General features: G+C 43.0%; 1 protein-coding gene across 2 annotated transcripts in view; it reads right to left on the bottom strand.

The window, feature by feature from the left end:
- Positions 1-62: 62 nt before the first annotated feature.
- znf710a (zinc finger protein 710a) overlaps positions 63-16441 on the bottom strand; it is a 32406-nt gene continuing 16027 nt past the window's right edge. Inside the window, exons 1-5 of one of the 2 annotated variants that reach the window (XM_039807744.1) lie at positions 6830-6904; positions 3320-4804; positions 2492-2683; positions 2219-2393; positions 63-1788 (exon numbers count right to left, since the gene is read on the bottom strand). In XM_039807744.1, the coding sequence (XP_039663678.1) occupies positions 1619-1788; positions 2219-2393; positions 2492-2683; positions 3320-4804; positions 6830-6874 (2067 nt within the window). In that variant the 5' untranslated portion in view covers positions 6875-6904 and the 3' untranslated portion in view covers positions 63-1618. Of the gene's footprint in view, positions 1789-2218; positions 2394-2491; positions 2684-3319; positions 4805-6829; positions 6905-16441 lie in introns of those variants that run through there. The other variant, XM_039807745.1, reaches the window with a different exon arrangement.

Below are 16441 nucleotides of genomic sequence, written 5' to 3'. Positions count from 1 at the left end.
TTGGTATTTTCGGTTGTTTGAAAGCAAACAAAGGTCAAGTATTTCAAAGGTAAATAAATTTATTATTTTACAGTATTGTTTGGTACACAACATTTTACATACATTTCTATCCACATTATCTCCACACTAAAGTCTAATACAGAAAGCCATTTAAGATGAACGTCTTCCCCTTTTTGTATCACCACTAAAACAGTGATGGAATGAACACAGAAGCTGAAAAACTCACAAAATTGAGCATTCTTACAGTATTTTAAATGCGCTATACCAACATCGCAAATGGATACCTTGTTTTGCAGGTTAGAAGTTTGAAAAGCTAAGCACTGGGAAACTGAATATATTGAGCATTTCCCAAATCATTTTCCACAAGGTCCGTGGCCCTGTCACATGTTGGGAGGCTGTCGTTCATCACTTGAGACCAGAGTACAGCATGATGGATGGCATGCTCTTGCAGACACACTGGGGCACTTAATATTTGTGTCTCGAGTTTTTTTTTGGGACACTTCTTGTTGAGATTCATCCATAAAAAAACAGAACTGCAATATGAATGCAGGGTTTGCATTGCTTTTGGAAAAATGCTGCAGTCTTGTCTCGTGAAGGCCTGGATGAGGGAAATGGTGAGGATTGTTGAAAGAGAAGCTGTACCACAGCCTGTTCTCTGTGGTAATCTTTTGAGGAGATCTACAGATGGGTGGGAGGGAAACCTGAATGTAATTTCATGAGGTCTGCGATTGGACCCCAAGAAATCCAATGTCCCAGCTCAACACAACAGCAAGGAAAAGAGACTTACAGTCCCTGTAGCTGCAAGATTTGATCCAATTCTTTGGTAAAGGGGTCCTACCATTTAAAAAAAAAAGGTATTTTGATTAGTCTTAAAACATTCCACAGAAACAATTACATTCATAGACTACAGGGTGATGCTTGTTAATTCAGAAACATAAAGAGTAGACACAGTGGTCCTCAGTGCAACGCACTAATTACAGTACCAGCCAACATACAAGAGGACTGATGCATTCTGTACAGTATTATACAATAAAACACGGATTGGAAATCCAATGGAATTTAACTCATTCTGCAGACTTTAAATTTAAATTATCACAGTATAAATCAAAGTGAATCATTAACCTCTGCAACTTGATAAGCTTTGGCAAGTGAAATAAACTGTTCCCTTCACATTAGTTTACCCCAGCAGACTGAGAGAGACCGGGATTGTCTGAATGAGCAAGTACAGTATAACATCACCATATTCTTTTATGCTTAAAAATGTTCTTTTTAAATCCGGCTCAGATAATCCTGTTTTTAAGCAACTGACAATATCTATGTATTTATAAAGATATTTTTTAACTTAAATGCTCCTCTTTTAGATGGTCCACTTTTCTCAAATATAATATATTTATTCAGTGTTTTAGAGATGAAAAATATGTAATAAAGTTAGAAGCGTACATTTCCAAATTCTGTAGCATTACGAGTGATTCCAGTGCATATGAATGTGCAGTTTGCTGGGTTTCTTTGCACACTCAAAGAACAACCCAAGCACAATGCCTTTTAAAAGCAAACACAAAAAAAACAATCCATTTTTATAAGTTCAAACTTATTTTCAATTTTGGGTCATTTCAATAATTCACGCAGTGCTGAAGCGCCCTGCGCCCTTCCCATAGGTGCTGTAATACTCCATTTGAGATAGTTTAGCAATGTCTGGTGTGTTGTTGTTGTTAGCTCGGTTTTCTCGCTCGCTGAATTCAAAGCTCTCCTCTTCGTAGTCCTCCTGGCCATCTGTGTCCTGGGGGGGTTCTGATGAAGGAAGCAAATACACACATATGATCCCACTCTGTCCATAACAGCACACGCATACAGAGCTCTTCCTAAAGACACACGGCCTCATTGGGGACAGCCAGTAGATTGTCCTTCCTCCCCTGCCTCAGTATCAGTCTCTACTGATAGAGACAGACATGTCTAATCCAGGCACTGCTATATTTACTAAACACACAGGGAGGGAGTGACAGAGAAACATCAAAACACTTGGCCGCTCGATTACAGTACATGCTGAGTCAAAGTGCATTAGGGGTAGACTGAGTGACAATAATGCGACATGAAGCCCACGGAGCAGTCACACTAGGAAATTTACCACACGTAACCCATCGACAAACTCAAATGTCATCAAGGAGTTTCATCTATTTCAAAGCAGAGAGTGTAATTAAGGACAATCAATGGACATATTCACCTTGTCCGTCTATTGAGGTGTCCATGATGCCGTGTTTAACCTTCATGTGTCGGCTGAGGTTGCCCTTCAGGTTGAACTTGCTGGTGCAGTAAGGGCACTTGAAGGGCTTGCTGCCGGCGTGGAGGTGCATGTGGCCGAGGAGGTTGTACATTCTGTTGAAAGACTTTCCGCACACCTGAGAGACAAGAGGACAGTTAGTCAGTACCCCTTCCCCGCTCTGTCCCATTGGGACCCAGTTTGTTCTCGAAGTAAATCTACACTTGTTTCACTCACCTTGCATTTGAAAGGCTTGACCGGCAGGTGGACAATCATGTGCGTTTTAAGGGTCTGCTTCTGGACAAAGGTCTTGAAGCAGACGTGGCACTGGAAGGGCCTCACACTGGCATGAATCAACATGTGTCTCTTCAGGTTGGCAGACAGGGTGAACTCTCTGGCACAGACGTCACACTTGAATTCTTTCATACCCTGTAGAAACAAAAAAGTGTTTGGGCATTTAAATTAATTTGGCTAGATATATATGGTTTAGAGGAAAATAAAAAATGAGTCACAGGGAGAAAACACACAAGGCTTTTGATTCAACACATGTAGATTCCAGTGTTGAAAGACTAAGTGAATAAAGTCTAACAATGGAAGAAGAAAAAAACTTTTTTTTAATTTTAACAATTATTAAAATATTTATCAAAAGCAAATGCCATGAAAAAAATGTTTTTCCCCTAGAGAATAAAACAGACTATATAATGAAATGGAGAGAAGACCAGGGTGATTCATCAGACACAAAGGGAAGTAGCTCTGCAAACGACACACAACACAAAACACATGCAAGTGGGGGGGTTGAGCCAAACAAAAAAACTCAAGGCCTTTGAAGGCTATGTTTACAAAGCAACTGGTTTTGGAGAAAAGGCTGTGGAACAAGTGTGCAATATACCCTCCCATTTCATACAGGATTCATACAAAACTCTGACTGAGCGAAGCTAAAATACTTTTTCTATTTTAAATAAAGGTTTAGTATGTGCTGTTGCATTAGGCCAGCATATTCTGGTAGACGAAGGCACATAATTTAGGTTTCAATGCCTTAAGTGCGAGGGTGTGCGCTGCCAGTACCTTATGAGTGAGAGCGTGTTGTCGGAGGTGGTGGATCTGGACAAACTCCATGCCGCATTCAGGGCAAACGTAGGGCCGCACGTTCTGGTGTTTCATCAAGTGGTTCTGCAGCTGGCTGCGGTAAGCAAAGGACTTGTGGCACTCTGTGCACTGGTATGTGGTCGGGCCCTGGTGGCTGGCCAGGTGACGCTTCAGGTGGGCGTAGGTTGGGAACTCGAGACCACACTGGGTGCAGACATGGCACTGACCGTTCTCATGTTTGTTCTCGTGGGTCCTCAGCTCGCTAGGGTAGGCAAAGCCGCGGCCACAGAAGCGGCAACTGTAGGGCTTGACGTCCGAATGCTGCAGCATGTGCCGCTTCAGGTGGCTGGTCTGCGTGAAGGCCTTCTCACAAACGGTGCACTTGTGAGGTCTGGTTCCCTGGTGGGTGAGCAGGTGAGTCTGGAGGTGACTCGGCTGCTTGAAGAGCTTTCCACAGTGTAGACATTCATGGGGCTTAATTCCGTTATGGCCCAGAATATGAGTGACAAGGTTGTATTTGGATGTGTATGACTTCTCACACATGCGGCACTTCCAGCGTTTCAGACCCTCTCCCACATCTACGCAGTAAGACTCGTCGATCTGTACGTTAATGTCCAGCCGGTCGATCTGCATTCGCCTGGCAAGGCCCTCTGGGTCTGACCACAGCATGGCCTGGCCGTTCTCCTCATATTCTCCTGGCAGGGCCATGTCAGCGGACTCGTAGGCCACCTCATTGGACTCATAATAGCGGCTCTCCAGAGAACTGCCAGTGTCACCACTTGTCTTGAGGTTTAGTGCCTCTTCCTCTTCTTCTTCCTCCACCACCAAGTCTTCTTCCTTCCTCTCTCTTTCTCTACCAGTGTTTTCTTCTTCTTCCTGTTCTGGCTGTCTATCTGTTTGTGACCTGGGTGTATCGCTCACACATGAGAGACAGTTTCCGCAGGCCTGCTCCTCTTTTAGAGAACCTTGTTGGGTGACTGGATCCTCTGACTTGCCAGGACTTCGCCTACTGTTCATGTGAATGCAGGATGGAGGGGTATCAGACTCAAGCCGTTCACCTTTAACCTGAGCCTGTGGACTTGCTACTTTGTGTGGGTGACCCTCCTCACTCCTGGGCCTCTTTGTCCTCCCACGGGGCCCAGGCCGTTTTCTCTCACTGCAGTGGGGCTGGGGCTCCGGCTCCCCAGCGGGCTCAGCTAGGTAGTCCCCGTTGGCCCCTATTAGCTGATCTGCATACTCATACTCCATTGCCTCAGGTGGAGGAGGGGGGCACTCTCTGGGCTCCCCCTTGTAAAAGCCATTAGGAGCAATAGTGGCCCCAAAGATTTCATTCTGGGAGATGAGGCCAAGAACGGCAGCCTGAGCCAGAGATAGCACCACCACAGGCTCCGTCTGCGTGCCCACATCCACGTGGCCCTCTGTCATCTTGGGGTAGGTCCGCAACAAGCGGCTACTCTCCTCCTCCTAGAAGAAAACACATAGAACATACAAGTTTTAAAAAATGTACTTGAAGAAATAATATGTTTCTGTGTTTTTTTATTACTCCTTTGTTACAAATCCTGCCTTATATAACCTTTCCCCATTGTAGCCTTATGCTATTGGTAACCTTCCTATTACTGTAATACAAACAAAAGGTTTTGTGTTGCCAGAATATTGAAATTATCATATGATTTTGTTTTTTTAAATCCAGACTGACACCAGCAGCGACTCCCGGGGCTCCAGAAGAGAATTAAGACAATGTTTTTCAGGGTTACTCTGTGAGTGCCGCATTCGTACTATGCCGTTGTTTCTTTGCTCTGAATCCACAAAACATTTGATTGAGGAGATAAGGCAGATCTATGTTAGCACCCCGCTTCCTTCCTTGACAGGCTTTAGAATAATAAAGAACACAACAAGGGATGCAGGTCCAGCCAGGAAGTTGACTTCCGTGGACTGTCCTCAGCTCTTCCTGTGGGGTCCCGGGGCAGCCTGGCTGACCAAAGTCAGCTCATCGCTGGTTCTGTCTGTCACATTCACGAGGAGCAAAGTGTCTTAGCTCTACACACGCCGTAGCTGACTTTATAATGCCTGCCACACTGGGCTTCCTTAACAAGATGATATATGCCGGCAGGCAGTCTCATATCCATAACAGACATTCAATTGAGCTTCGAGCTCATTCTGTATTCCAGACCGATGCATGAGACTCGCTAACATAATTGTATGGTTCGGAAGTGTTTCAGACCCACATGCACATGTTTACCCCGGCGCCTGTAAAAGCGGAACAGTGAAACTATGAGGAAGAAATTGTGGTACAACCAAACTGTTTGTCCGTAGTAAAGGAGAAGCGAGTATTGTAGGCCACTGGTTTTAGGTTATTTCTCAGCATGGATCTGAGCGGTAGGAAAATGTATAGAGAGAAGCTCTGACCCCTACTTTCTTTTCAGACTGCACACTAGTCTTCATTCTGTGCCATATTCACCAGCAAGATCTGCTTCCTTTACTGACACAATACTGAGAGAAAGAGTGGATGTAGAAAAGGGAAAAATAAGAGGAGATAAAGCAGGAATAAAGGTGTGTGTGTGTGTGTGTGTGTGTGTGTGTGTGTGTGTGTGTGTGTGTGTGTGTGTGTGTGTGTGTGTGTGCATGCGTGTGTGTGTTGGGAGAGGGGAGTAGACCTGGATGCCCTGATAACCACGTCATTTATAATTACTGCTTTTAAAGTAGTCAGACAGAGACAGACTGTGTGTTTGTGAGAAAGAAAAGGAAAGAGACTGGGTGTGTATTTGAAAGCGTGTGTGTGTGTGTGTGAGAGAGAAAAGAGAGGGAGGGAGGTATGGAGAGAAGGAGAAAGAGCTGTGGGCGGGGGAGGAGTGGAGGGAGGGAGGGAGACAGAGAGAGAAATGAGATGGAGGGGCTGAAAGATAAAGAAAGAGGGGAGGAGAGGGAGGGGAGGGAAGGGGAAGGAGAGATTGAGTGAGCATGTGAGAGGAGGGAAGAGAGAAAGGAAAAGGAGAGGGAGGGGGTGTGTGAGGGGGGGCGGAGAGAGACAGAAAGACAGAGTGAGTGAGTGAGTGAGAGAGAGAGAAAGAGTGGAAGGAGGGAGGGAGGGAAGGAGGGGAGCCTGAGAGAAGAAAAAGCACAGCAAAATGAAAGGCTGACAAAATGAAAGAGAAAAAGACAAATGACAAGGAGAAAGAGAAGGTAGGGTAGTAATTGCGAGAGTCCGTACTTTCACATTTAAAGTTGCATCTGAGAGACACCTAAGGACAAACAATTAGAGCAGCAGCAGAAAACGTGCGGCAGAGATAGAAACACAACTCTTATCTTTTTTTTAAAGATGTTACCCACTGCGGTACTCATATGAATGTAAAAAGTAATCTCGCTTCCTCTCACACTCACAAACAGACAAGAGTGTAAATACCTCACTAACAAACAAGTACAAGTAACCACCAACCCCCTCTAACCCATAGCAGCAACACATCTTTCTCCATCTTTTGGTTACAAACTCACCACATTGTTCCTGGAGTGATGTTTGAGGTGTTTCAGGGATCTCATCCTTCAGGAGAAATGAGTGGAGAAAAAAAATCCACCTCCTATTTATATCTGTAGGAGAGTGGGGCGGTCCCACGGCTCATCCTCCTCCTACTGTTGCTGTTATCAGAACTGACTGTGCCTGCCCCCCTCCACCCCACCACACACACACGCGCACGCACGCACACACACACACACACACACACACACACATCATCACCCCATTTCTTTCTCTTCCTCCCACCCTCTCCTTCCCATCTCACTTCTCTTTCTCTCCTCTTTTCTCTTACAAACACACACACACACACACACACACACACACACACACACACACATCTTATCTCCCTTTCTCACTACATACAATTCAGCATGACCCTTCAACACACATTTCTCTTGAAGGCACACAGAGAGACACAAGCTCTATCTTTTCTTGATCACACTTTATACTTTGCATTTCCTTTTTTTATGAGCATGTGCTCAAACGCACAAACACTTATACAATCTAATCAGTAGTTTCTCTCTGTACGTGCACACAGATATATGTGAATTTGTTTGCACCCACAAACATGTTTATATATATATGTATGTATGCAGGCACACATAGAGGCACGTACACACTTTCACAACACGCAAAAACACTCAGAGAGACTATGGGTGGAGGTGCGTCTGTCAGCAGCAAAACAGTCTGACAGATAATGTCTGAGAAATGCTAAAATTTTAACTTTCCAAAGACTGTGCAGTTTGCTGCCATTATTTCTAGATTCAAACTAATTAACTATTGAGGCAGCCTGAAGTATACTGTCTGAGAAATACAGAAGAAAAAATGAGTGACAAAAGAAAAGAGAAGGAGAAAGAAAGGAGAGAAAAGCAGTTAGGAGAGGGAGGGAGGGAGGGAGGGAGGGAGGGAGACAGACATGGGGGAGAAAGAATAAGGAAGAAAGAAGCAGAGGGAGGGGGAGTGAAGCTGAGTGGAGGAAGAGGACGGGGAGGGGGGTAGGGGTGGTGGGAGAGACAGAAAGAAAAAGGGAGAGAGGAAAGAGTCGGGGTGGGGGGGGGAAGAAGAGAATGCAGCAAAAAGGAGGAAGAAGGAAAGGGGAGAGGAGGGGTGGGAGGGGGGGGGGGCTGAGGCATAAGAAAGGATGTGGCAAAAGAAAGAGAAAGAATAGAATAAAAGAGAGAAAAGAAAGAGCTGAGGGGGAGTGGTGGAGAGGGGAGGGGTGGGGATGGGAAGAGAGATAGAGGGAGCGTTGAAAAAAAATTCAGTGAAAGGAAAGAAGGAGAGAGAAAAAGAGAGAAGAAAAAAAGGGGGATGGTGGAGTTTGAAAATAAAAAGAAGAGTCCATCAGCAAGAGAAAAGGGAAAGGGGAGGGGGGGGTGCAGAATGAAGAAGAGAAGGAGGAGGTGGAGGTAGGGGGGAAGGGGGTGTGAGAGCAAAGGGAATGGAGAGAGGAAAGGAGATAGAGAGACGGAGAGAGTGAGGAAAAGGAAAAACAGCAAGGGAAGACATTAACTATTGAACTTCCAGATTTCTTTCAGGCTGTGTTGAGAAACAGTGCGGCAGAGTACCTGCGGGCTAAGTACAGGTTGTGTGCTTAAGTAGTCGGCACTGAAGATGATCCTGATAATTAGACAGGTATTCTATTATACCAGAGCTTACCTTACCCCTTTTAACTAGTAAACACGGGAAATGTGTGGGGAGAAAAATAAACAAAAAAGTACATTTGAGAAATGTATGTATAGGTGCAGGCAAGCGAGACAAACACTGTGTGGACACATGCCAATTGTGACTGTAAGGCTGAGGACTGTGCATAAACATTTCCTACTAAATAACAGGAAAGGGCAAACCTTGAAAACCTTGATCAATCATCAGCGGCTGGGAGTGCTGCGAGAATGAGAAAGATAGAGAGAAAGGGGAGCGGAGGGGGGAGGAGGGAGAGATAGGGAATGAGAGTGAGCGCGAGGGAGGCAGGGAAGGAGGGGAGGGAGAGAGAAAGAGATTGAGTGAGGGTGTGAGTGAGGGGGAGAGATAGCAGGAAGTCGAGGGAGAGAATGGGAGAGAAAATAGAAGGAGAGCAAGGGAAGAAACAAAGAGATAAGAGGCTGAAAGACAAAGAAACCACATGGAAGAAACAACAAGGGACACGTACATAAAACAACACAGAACTAGCCTATGGGGAAAATGAAAAAGACACAGACAACAAAAGTTTGGGGAAGAAATACACTGGCTCCTTTCCAGGCCTGAATCTTCATAACAGCAAAAAACCTGCTCACTTGTCCATTTACTTTGGGTACATTTTCGTGTGTGTGTATTGGGGGCTACGGAAAACTAATAGTGGGAAAGGCTACGGTGGATAATAAGCGTAACATTTCAGTTCTTAGATTATACAGGTTCCTGTGAGCATATGCGAAAGAGAGAGAGTAAGGGATTTAAACCGTTGCCCTGCTCTCAAGTGTACTAACCCTCAACTGAGATTTCAAATGTGCGTTTGTGCGCGGTGGCGTGTGCGCATTTGTCTGATGTCTGAGATCAGTGACAAGCACGCACACCACTGACACCAACACGCTTTCAGTTCCCCACAACCCTGAAACAACACACTTCTGACACGGGTGTCCGTATGACTTACTGTATTTCTACAGACGACTTTTCGTCCGTTTGCGAAAACTCGGCCTGGTTCTGTGCGTTGTTTATCTATGGGAGGACAACTATGCAGTGCAGTGACACATCCTCTCTATGATATAGGTCAAAGTTATAACTTCTTTTTTTTACAGCAAGAGGAAGAGTGCAGGATAGAAAGGGAGGGAGGGAGAAGAGGGGTGGGGGGGGGGGGGGGGACATATTCAGCTATCTGCTGTCTGTTTGACCCCTGAGAAAAGCTCAATGAATCATAAACCTGCAGTGGACTCATTGATGACAACTCCCTGTTTTCTTTCTTCTTCTTTATTTCTGGTTTAAACAAATGTGAGCACACGTTCTGAGAAATGTAAATGACAATATACTGGAAAAACTCAGTTCTGTATCAGCTGTAGGTCAGTCTTTCTCTATATATACACACACACACACACACACACACACACACACACACACACACACACACACACACACACACACACACACACCCACACACACACACTCCTCCTGCTGTACGTTTAGTGAGCTCACATTGTCAGTGTTGTTTCTTCATCCAGCCCAGTGACAGGTTGCATATAGCCTGAGTTTGCCCTGACTGTGTCTGAGTCGCTGTGCTAGGTGATGGCTATAATTCAACATCCTTTCACTGTCAGGCAAGCTATGAGTGTGTAGGTTTGTGTATAGGGTTGTTATAGCTGGGGCATTCAGGTGAGGATTTTCTTCTGATCAGAAACGCAAAAAGAAGGGGAACCACTTTGCTCTGTGTGTTGAACTTTGAGTTATTGGAGTTATTGGCTGTTCCTCTCAGACCTGTGTCTATAATGCAGCAAGCCCACACACCTTCTGTTATTTCCAGTGCTGGATCAGTCTCACCTCTGCATGGCATGCTGATATAATAGTACGTCTCAAGCATGATTAGCTGTTGTAATTAAGCTTTCACAAAAAAAGCACAGCAGGCTTTTTCTTAAGCACAGAACAGACAATCACACAGCTTGAATCTAAGCAATGCAGATGGAATATAGCAAAACTGTATAAAAGCAGCCACACCCTAGTCGCACGCCTCCAGCTTCTTCCATTAAGGTCAGTAAGAACAGACTGGACACACAGACAGGAGAACACAAACTGAAAAAAACAAAGCTTCAGTCTTTATCAGTATTGCCTCACTCACTGCCGCGAGGGAGAGCAACTTTAAATGTGAGGCATACATGATTAGACAAGGTAGACTATAGGTGAATCACTTGCAACTTCAAGCAAATAAACAAACAAGAATCTGCAGCATATTCTGCATTTGTTTCAATATTGATGCTTTCCATGTCTGCTTGTTTCTCCCCCCCCCCCTGTATATTTAAACAAATCAAGTCTTAAATTCACTCAACAAATCATTCTTACTAACACCGCAAGACAGGATGCAGAGATGGCCAAAGCAAAAAACCTAAACCTAAATAAAAGATTACTTCCCCATTTTGAAGTGCGGGTACTAAATGGAAAGACAGAATATTAGCAATGAAATAGCTCTGCTTGGAGACAACACTGGAGAAAGGAGTGTGGGGAGAGCTTGAAAAAAAAAAGAAGACTGAATATAAAGGAGAAAAGACAGAGTTGAGGGAGGAGAGGAGAAGAGCATTCAGCAAGGAGGATATAAAAGGAACAGAGAGGGGGGCGAGGGAGTGAGACAGAGAGCTATGGAAGGAAAAAGAGAAAGAGAAGGGAGAGAGAGAGCGAGAAAAGAGGGGGGCATGGGAGAGCAAGAGAGAGAGGAGAGAGAGATCAAGAGAAAAAGGGAGGAGGGAGGGAGGGGGAGCGAGTGAGAGAAACAGAGACAGAGGACGAAAGAGAAAGACAGAGAGGAGAGAAAAACAGAGAGGGGGAAGGGAGAAAGAGGGATAGCCACAAGAGACTCAAAAACCACAGAATAAAAACCCTCTGTCTGTCTGTAACTCTATATAGATATACAAATATGAATCCTAATATATGGGCACATTGCATTTATTCAACGGGAAAGGATAGTCAACAGTACAGAATTCAACATGCACCTCAAGTTCATTCAATAAGTCAGCAAACACAATGTAGGACCACGGAGAACTCATATCGTCTTATCAGGAATGCAGTTTTTCATTGCAGTAAGGTGGGAGAGGAATATCACCAAGGTACTTTATCCTATTTTAGTCGCTCTGAAGTCTCTTCCTGCTATGTGATTCATGAAAAAAGTATGCTTAGAAAATATACTGTACAGTCTTCCCATATTTTCTCTCTATAGGTGCTGAAATCTTTGTGCGAAAGACCGACGTACATAAAAGGAAACACGCGATCATGCAGGTGTCTCTATAGTGAAATGGCCAGAGATTTAGTCAAGGTGAGGCCCACAATGAACCTCAGAAGCCTATTAACACTAGAGGTCTCTGGAGTGCCTTACATGCTGGTTTGAGGCGACCACACACAACAGACAGTGGGGACACAGCCACTGTCCCTCTATGGCCGTCACTCCTTTGTATTATTCCTCCACCTCCCGGTAACAAATTTCAGTCGGAATTACTTTTCTTTCGTCCAAGTTTCATTCTTTTAAATCAAACCCTTTGTCTATCTCTTCTTTTGTACCTTCCTCCTGTTTCCATGGTTACCTCTCTCTCTGCTCTGTACACTATCTATCTCTTCCTCCGTTTCCCTCTCTGTCTCTCTCACTCTGTTCTTATCTTTCTCATTTTGCTTTCATCTCTGCCTCCCTTCCTCCTGCTTTATCCCACACCCTCCTCACTCCGGCTTTTATCTCTCTTCACTTTCATCTGTCTTTCACCTTTCTCTCCCCTTCAAGCCTGCCATTCCATCATGCTGGTTTTTGGTTCTTACTTATAGAGGGAAAGTTTTATCGGTTTCCCTGTCAATTCTGCATTTTTAATCATTTCCAATTTATCCAACCCACTTTCAATGCCATTGAGTCATGCATTAAATTGTCATGGGCAGAATGTGTGAGTGTGTGTGTGTGACTGTGAGATGGAAAGCATGGGTGCAGGAGGCTGTAGTCTTTTTACTATCATAAAGAAAGAGGAATGATTTCTGTCATGATATCTACAGATTAACTGGCTACCGTGGTTTTGTCTTTCAGGAGTGTAGTAATGGATTTTTTCCCCCCACATCTTATTTTGCCATTTCCACATCAACAGCTACAGTGCGTCACCAAATTTGTAAACTGACTTATGATTTTATTATTTTTGATTTACTCGTGGACTACGCTCGTGCTTATCTGAGTGGAGTTCCACTGAGACCGAAGCCGTTGTGGAGGTAGAGCGCCTCGACATGGGGCTGCCTCCTGTAAGGTAGCCTGTCATTTCCCCGCAGTGATGAAGATGTTCTTGTGAAGCACAAATGCCTCCCTCTACGCACCTCAGTTGGGAGATAATCGTATTCACACACAGCTGTGGTAGGTTTAACGCACCACCACATCATGTGTCACCATGTGATACTGCACACTGAACTAACACCGCTTAACCACAAACAGAGACTGGGACACAGAGGCTCTTCACAACATGCCCCATTGATATTTAAGAGGACAATCATCACTATAGAACATGTGTGTGTCTCTTGGCCTAATACCAATTCACTGTAGGGTTGTCATCCATGGCGGTATACATAGGAGGGGGAGTGTGTCTTCAAGTCAGTGACAAACTCATTCCAAGAGACACTGCATGTGGTGTGGGAGGAAGTTTTGTTCTGCAGCTTTGACTGAAACTAACCTCCCTCCCCTCTCCCTCGCCTTCCCCTTCCCCTTAAAGTACCACAACTATTCAGAAAAGAGAATAAAGAAAACCTGAATAGAGGAAGAGAAAAAAAATGGGGTCCCTAGGCGAGAAAGAAAAGAAAAACAATGAAAGAAAACAGAATGAAAAGCAGCCAAAGAAAAAAGGAAGGAGAGAATGAAGGACAGAGAGAGGAGACAAAAAAAGATACAGAGCAAAAAGAGCATAAAGCAGAGAGAGAAAAGCATAGCAAAAAAAAAAAAAAAAAAAAGAAAGCTCTGAAAGACAGGAACATTTCCGTGGAAATAAATTCTAAGAAGAAAATGAGGGGCGCAATATATTGGAAAGGAAAAGGTTTATTTGGAATTGCTCAAAATAGATCTGAAAAATTGCTAATTACAGAAGAGATTGTGCAAATAACAAAGACTAAGCTTTTTTGGTTTGTGTTAAAATGAACATTACAAACTAAATTAGACTGGTTGAATCCCTTGTTTACAATCATAATAAGGAAAGACAAAGAGCAGACAAACCACATATACACACTCTTTGACTATTAGTAACTGTTCATATTATGTCAAACACAGAACCACAGATTTGACCTTTTAAATGTACTACATAATTTGACCTCCCTGCGTATTCCTTCACATTACTCATCATCAGTGTGTCTGCCAGAACACTGTTATTATTATCATTATTGATGCAAGGTGTGTTTAAACCAGAGAGAAGGAATACATGGTCTGTACTGTGTGTGTTGAATAAAATATGAAGTCATTTACTAATCATAAATATATAACATTTCATGATTTCCATAATGTTGGTATCTGTACAGTTTGTGCATAGTCATATGCTTGATAGATGTTTGTGTTACAGCATATATGTTTGATAATGACAACAATCAGACTGTTCAGCTAAATTAACTTGTAGGCTAGTTTTCATGACAAATAGGCAATAGTTATAATTCATTTGACATCTCTCAAAATGTGCTGCATGAAAGAAATCCAAAACAGGTCAGAGTTTACTTCAAGATTTAAAGAAATAATTAGATTTGTTGCTGAGAATTAGATGAGAAGATCTTAAACAGTAAATGAGGCTGCAGCCGGCAGCTGGTTAGCTTAGCTTCGCACAAAGACTGGGAACGGAGGGAAACAGCTAGCAAAAGGTAACAAAATCATCCTACCAGCACTGTGGCAGCACAAACCCAATTTGTTCTATGCATGTAAATAGTTGAGATTAGGCATTGACCTCGAATGGTTAGCCCATTGGTCAGAGGTCAGATTAAAAATGGATCAGGTTTCCCATTTGGATCGGGTAGTGACAAGCACCTCTAATGCTTGCTAATTAACACGCTATATTACAAGGCTTTGTCTTATACTTGTTTTCTGATTGGTCAATCACAGCATTCTATGGTCTGTTTTTTCTTTATAACATACCATCGCTAAGTATAACTATAATTGCTATGGATGGAGTTTTGATCACAGACTCTGGCGGACCATATTTAAATCAATAAATGTGCTCATACAGCGCTCACACCGCTGATCAGTGAATCAAAGGGAGAGAGAGGGTGGAGAAAACCATGGTTAGCTCAATCACCGGGTGGCCTGGTTCCACCAGAGAGCCATGCTCATCAGCAGTAAAGTTACCTGTCCCAACCAGGATGCAGGCAAGTAACCTGTGTATGAGTAGCCGTGTAATAAGCTGTGGAATAAGCCATGTAATAAGCAGGATGGGTCGGGGTTTATGGACCTGTGTCTCCACTAGTTGCCTGGCAATTTCATGGTGACGAGACTCCAGGAAGTGACTGCTAATAGTCTGGCAAATAACCCCCATGATGATCAGTGATCTTCAGAGTTTCTGATTGGTTTGTTTTTTAATCGTTTGACAGTCAGGCTAGCTGTTTCCCCATTTCCAGTCTTTGTGCTAAGATAAGCTAACCCACTGCTGGCAGTAGCTTCATATTTACTGTAACAGTTGATCTTCCATCAAACTCTCGGGAAGAAAGCAGTATAGTTCCCAAAATGTCGGAGTATTCCTTAAATTCCAAATTTAAAGCCATCCCCTTTTACATACATTTCCATTAAAAAAAGAAAATCATTTTTAGTTTTCCATGAAATACCGTGATTAAAAACTTAACTCCAAAAATGTTCCAGATGTATTCTGTTTGGAATTGGAGGTTACACCAACAACCATTTTCTACAAAGAATTATCCCCTGGGCTGAAACAACAAGATGTATACTATTTTCTGTTATTCTCTCACAGCAAGTAGAAAGGGCTATTTCTAAAACATTGTCTACAGAAGAAAAAAAAATGGAATTGTAAAGACTATATTAATATGCTTTTGAGAAATTGTTATACATCTCACTTATTCCCTGATTGACTTTAATATAATTGCAGCCCCACCATCTGACTGAGGTAATACCAGTGCAGTTATAAGTTCATGTGGCCTGCAGTAGGTTAACTATGTTCACTGGCACCAGTGATGTCATGATCAAGAATCTGATACTAGGTATCAGCAATACAATCTGTAATTGAAAACACTGGCTTTCCAGCTCTACTCAAAGATGTGTGACAAACATTAATAATTGTATTGGCCAATATGTAAGCTCATGTTATGAGTTGCTATGGTTATGTGCACCTTCTAAACACTGCAGGTATAATCTACATTTTAGTCCAACATCATCCTAAATGCATGAGTGGTATGAATGATGTGTAACCACATCTCAGAAGGAGTAAATTGAGCGTCATGCATTCTTTAAATTGAAAAATTATAAATTTCTGGGGCTATTGCAAAATATCAAGTCATTACCCAAAGAAAATATCTTAAAAGAGTAATAGGCTCATATTATTACTCCACTGCATCCAGGTAGCAGCAATAGTACAGTGAGCACCATTACTTCCTTTTAGGTAATGCAAGGTGAGGTTTTTTACAGACAATCATTATTGGACCTCCTTAAATGGGTTCTGTTCTGTAGATTTTGCAGATTGGGTTGAGGAGTTACAAAGGACGATGTTTTAAACTAAGTTATTGTCATGTTTTTATTTTTACATATATGCTTTTTTGAAATTATTCTAGCAGAAAAATCCATTTAAAAAAGGGTAAACTGACATTAAGAGATAAACCTGGGGAACAACAGTCATGAGTTTACAGGCTAATAGGAGACATGAATATAACACAACTATGTATGACAATTGCTATTTTGGAAATTATATGTTGAAATATTTTTTCCCTACTAC

This window comes from Perca fluviatilis, chromosome 8, assembly GCF_010015445.1.
Source record: "Perca fluviatilis chromosome 8, GENO_Pfluv_1.0, whole genome shotgun sequence".
Taxonomy (NCBI): domain Eukaryota; kingdom Metazoa; phylum Chordata; class Actinopteri; order Perciformes; family Percidae; genus Perca; species Perca fluviatilis.
Note: the sequence above shows the minus strand (reverse complement) of the source record. Positions and strands in the feature narration are given on the sequence as shown.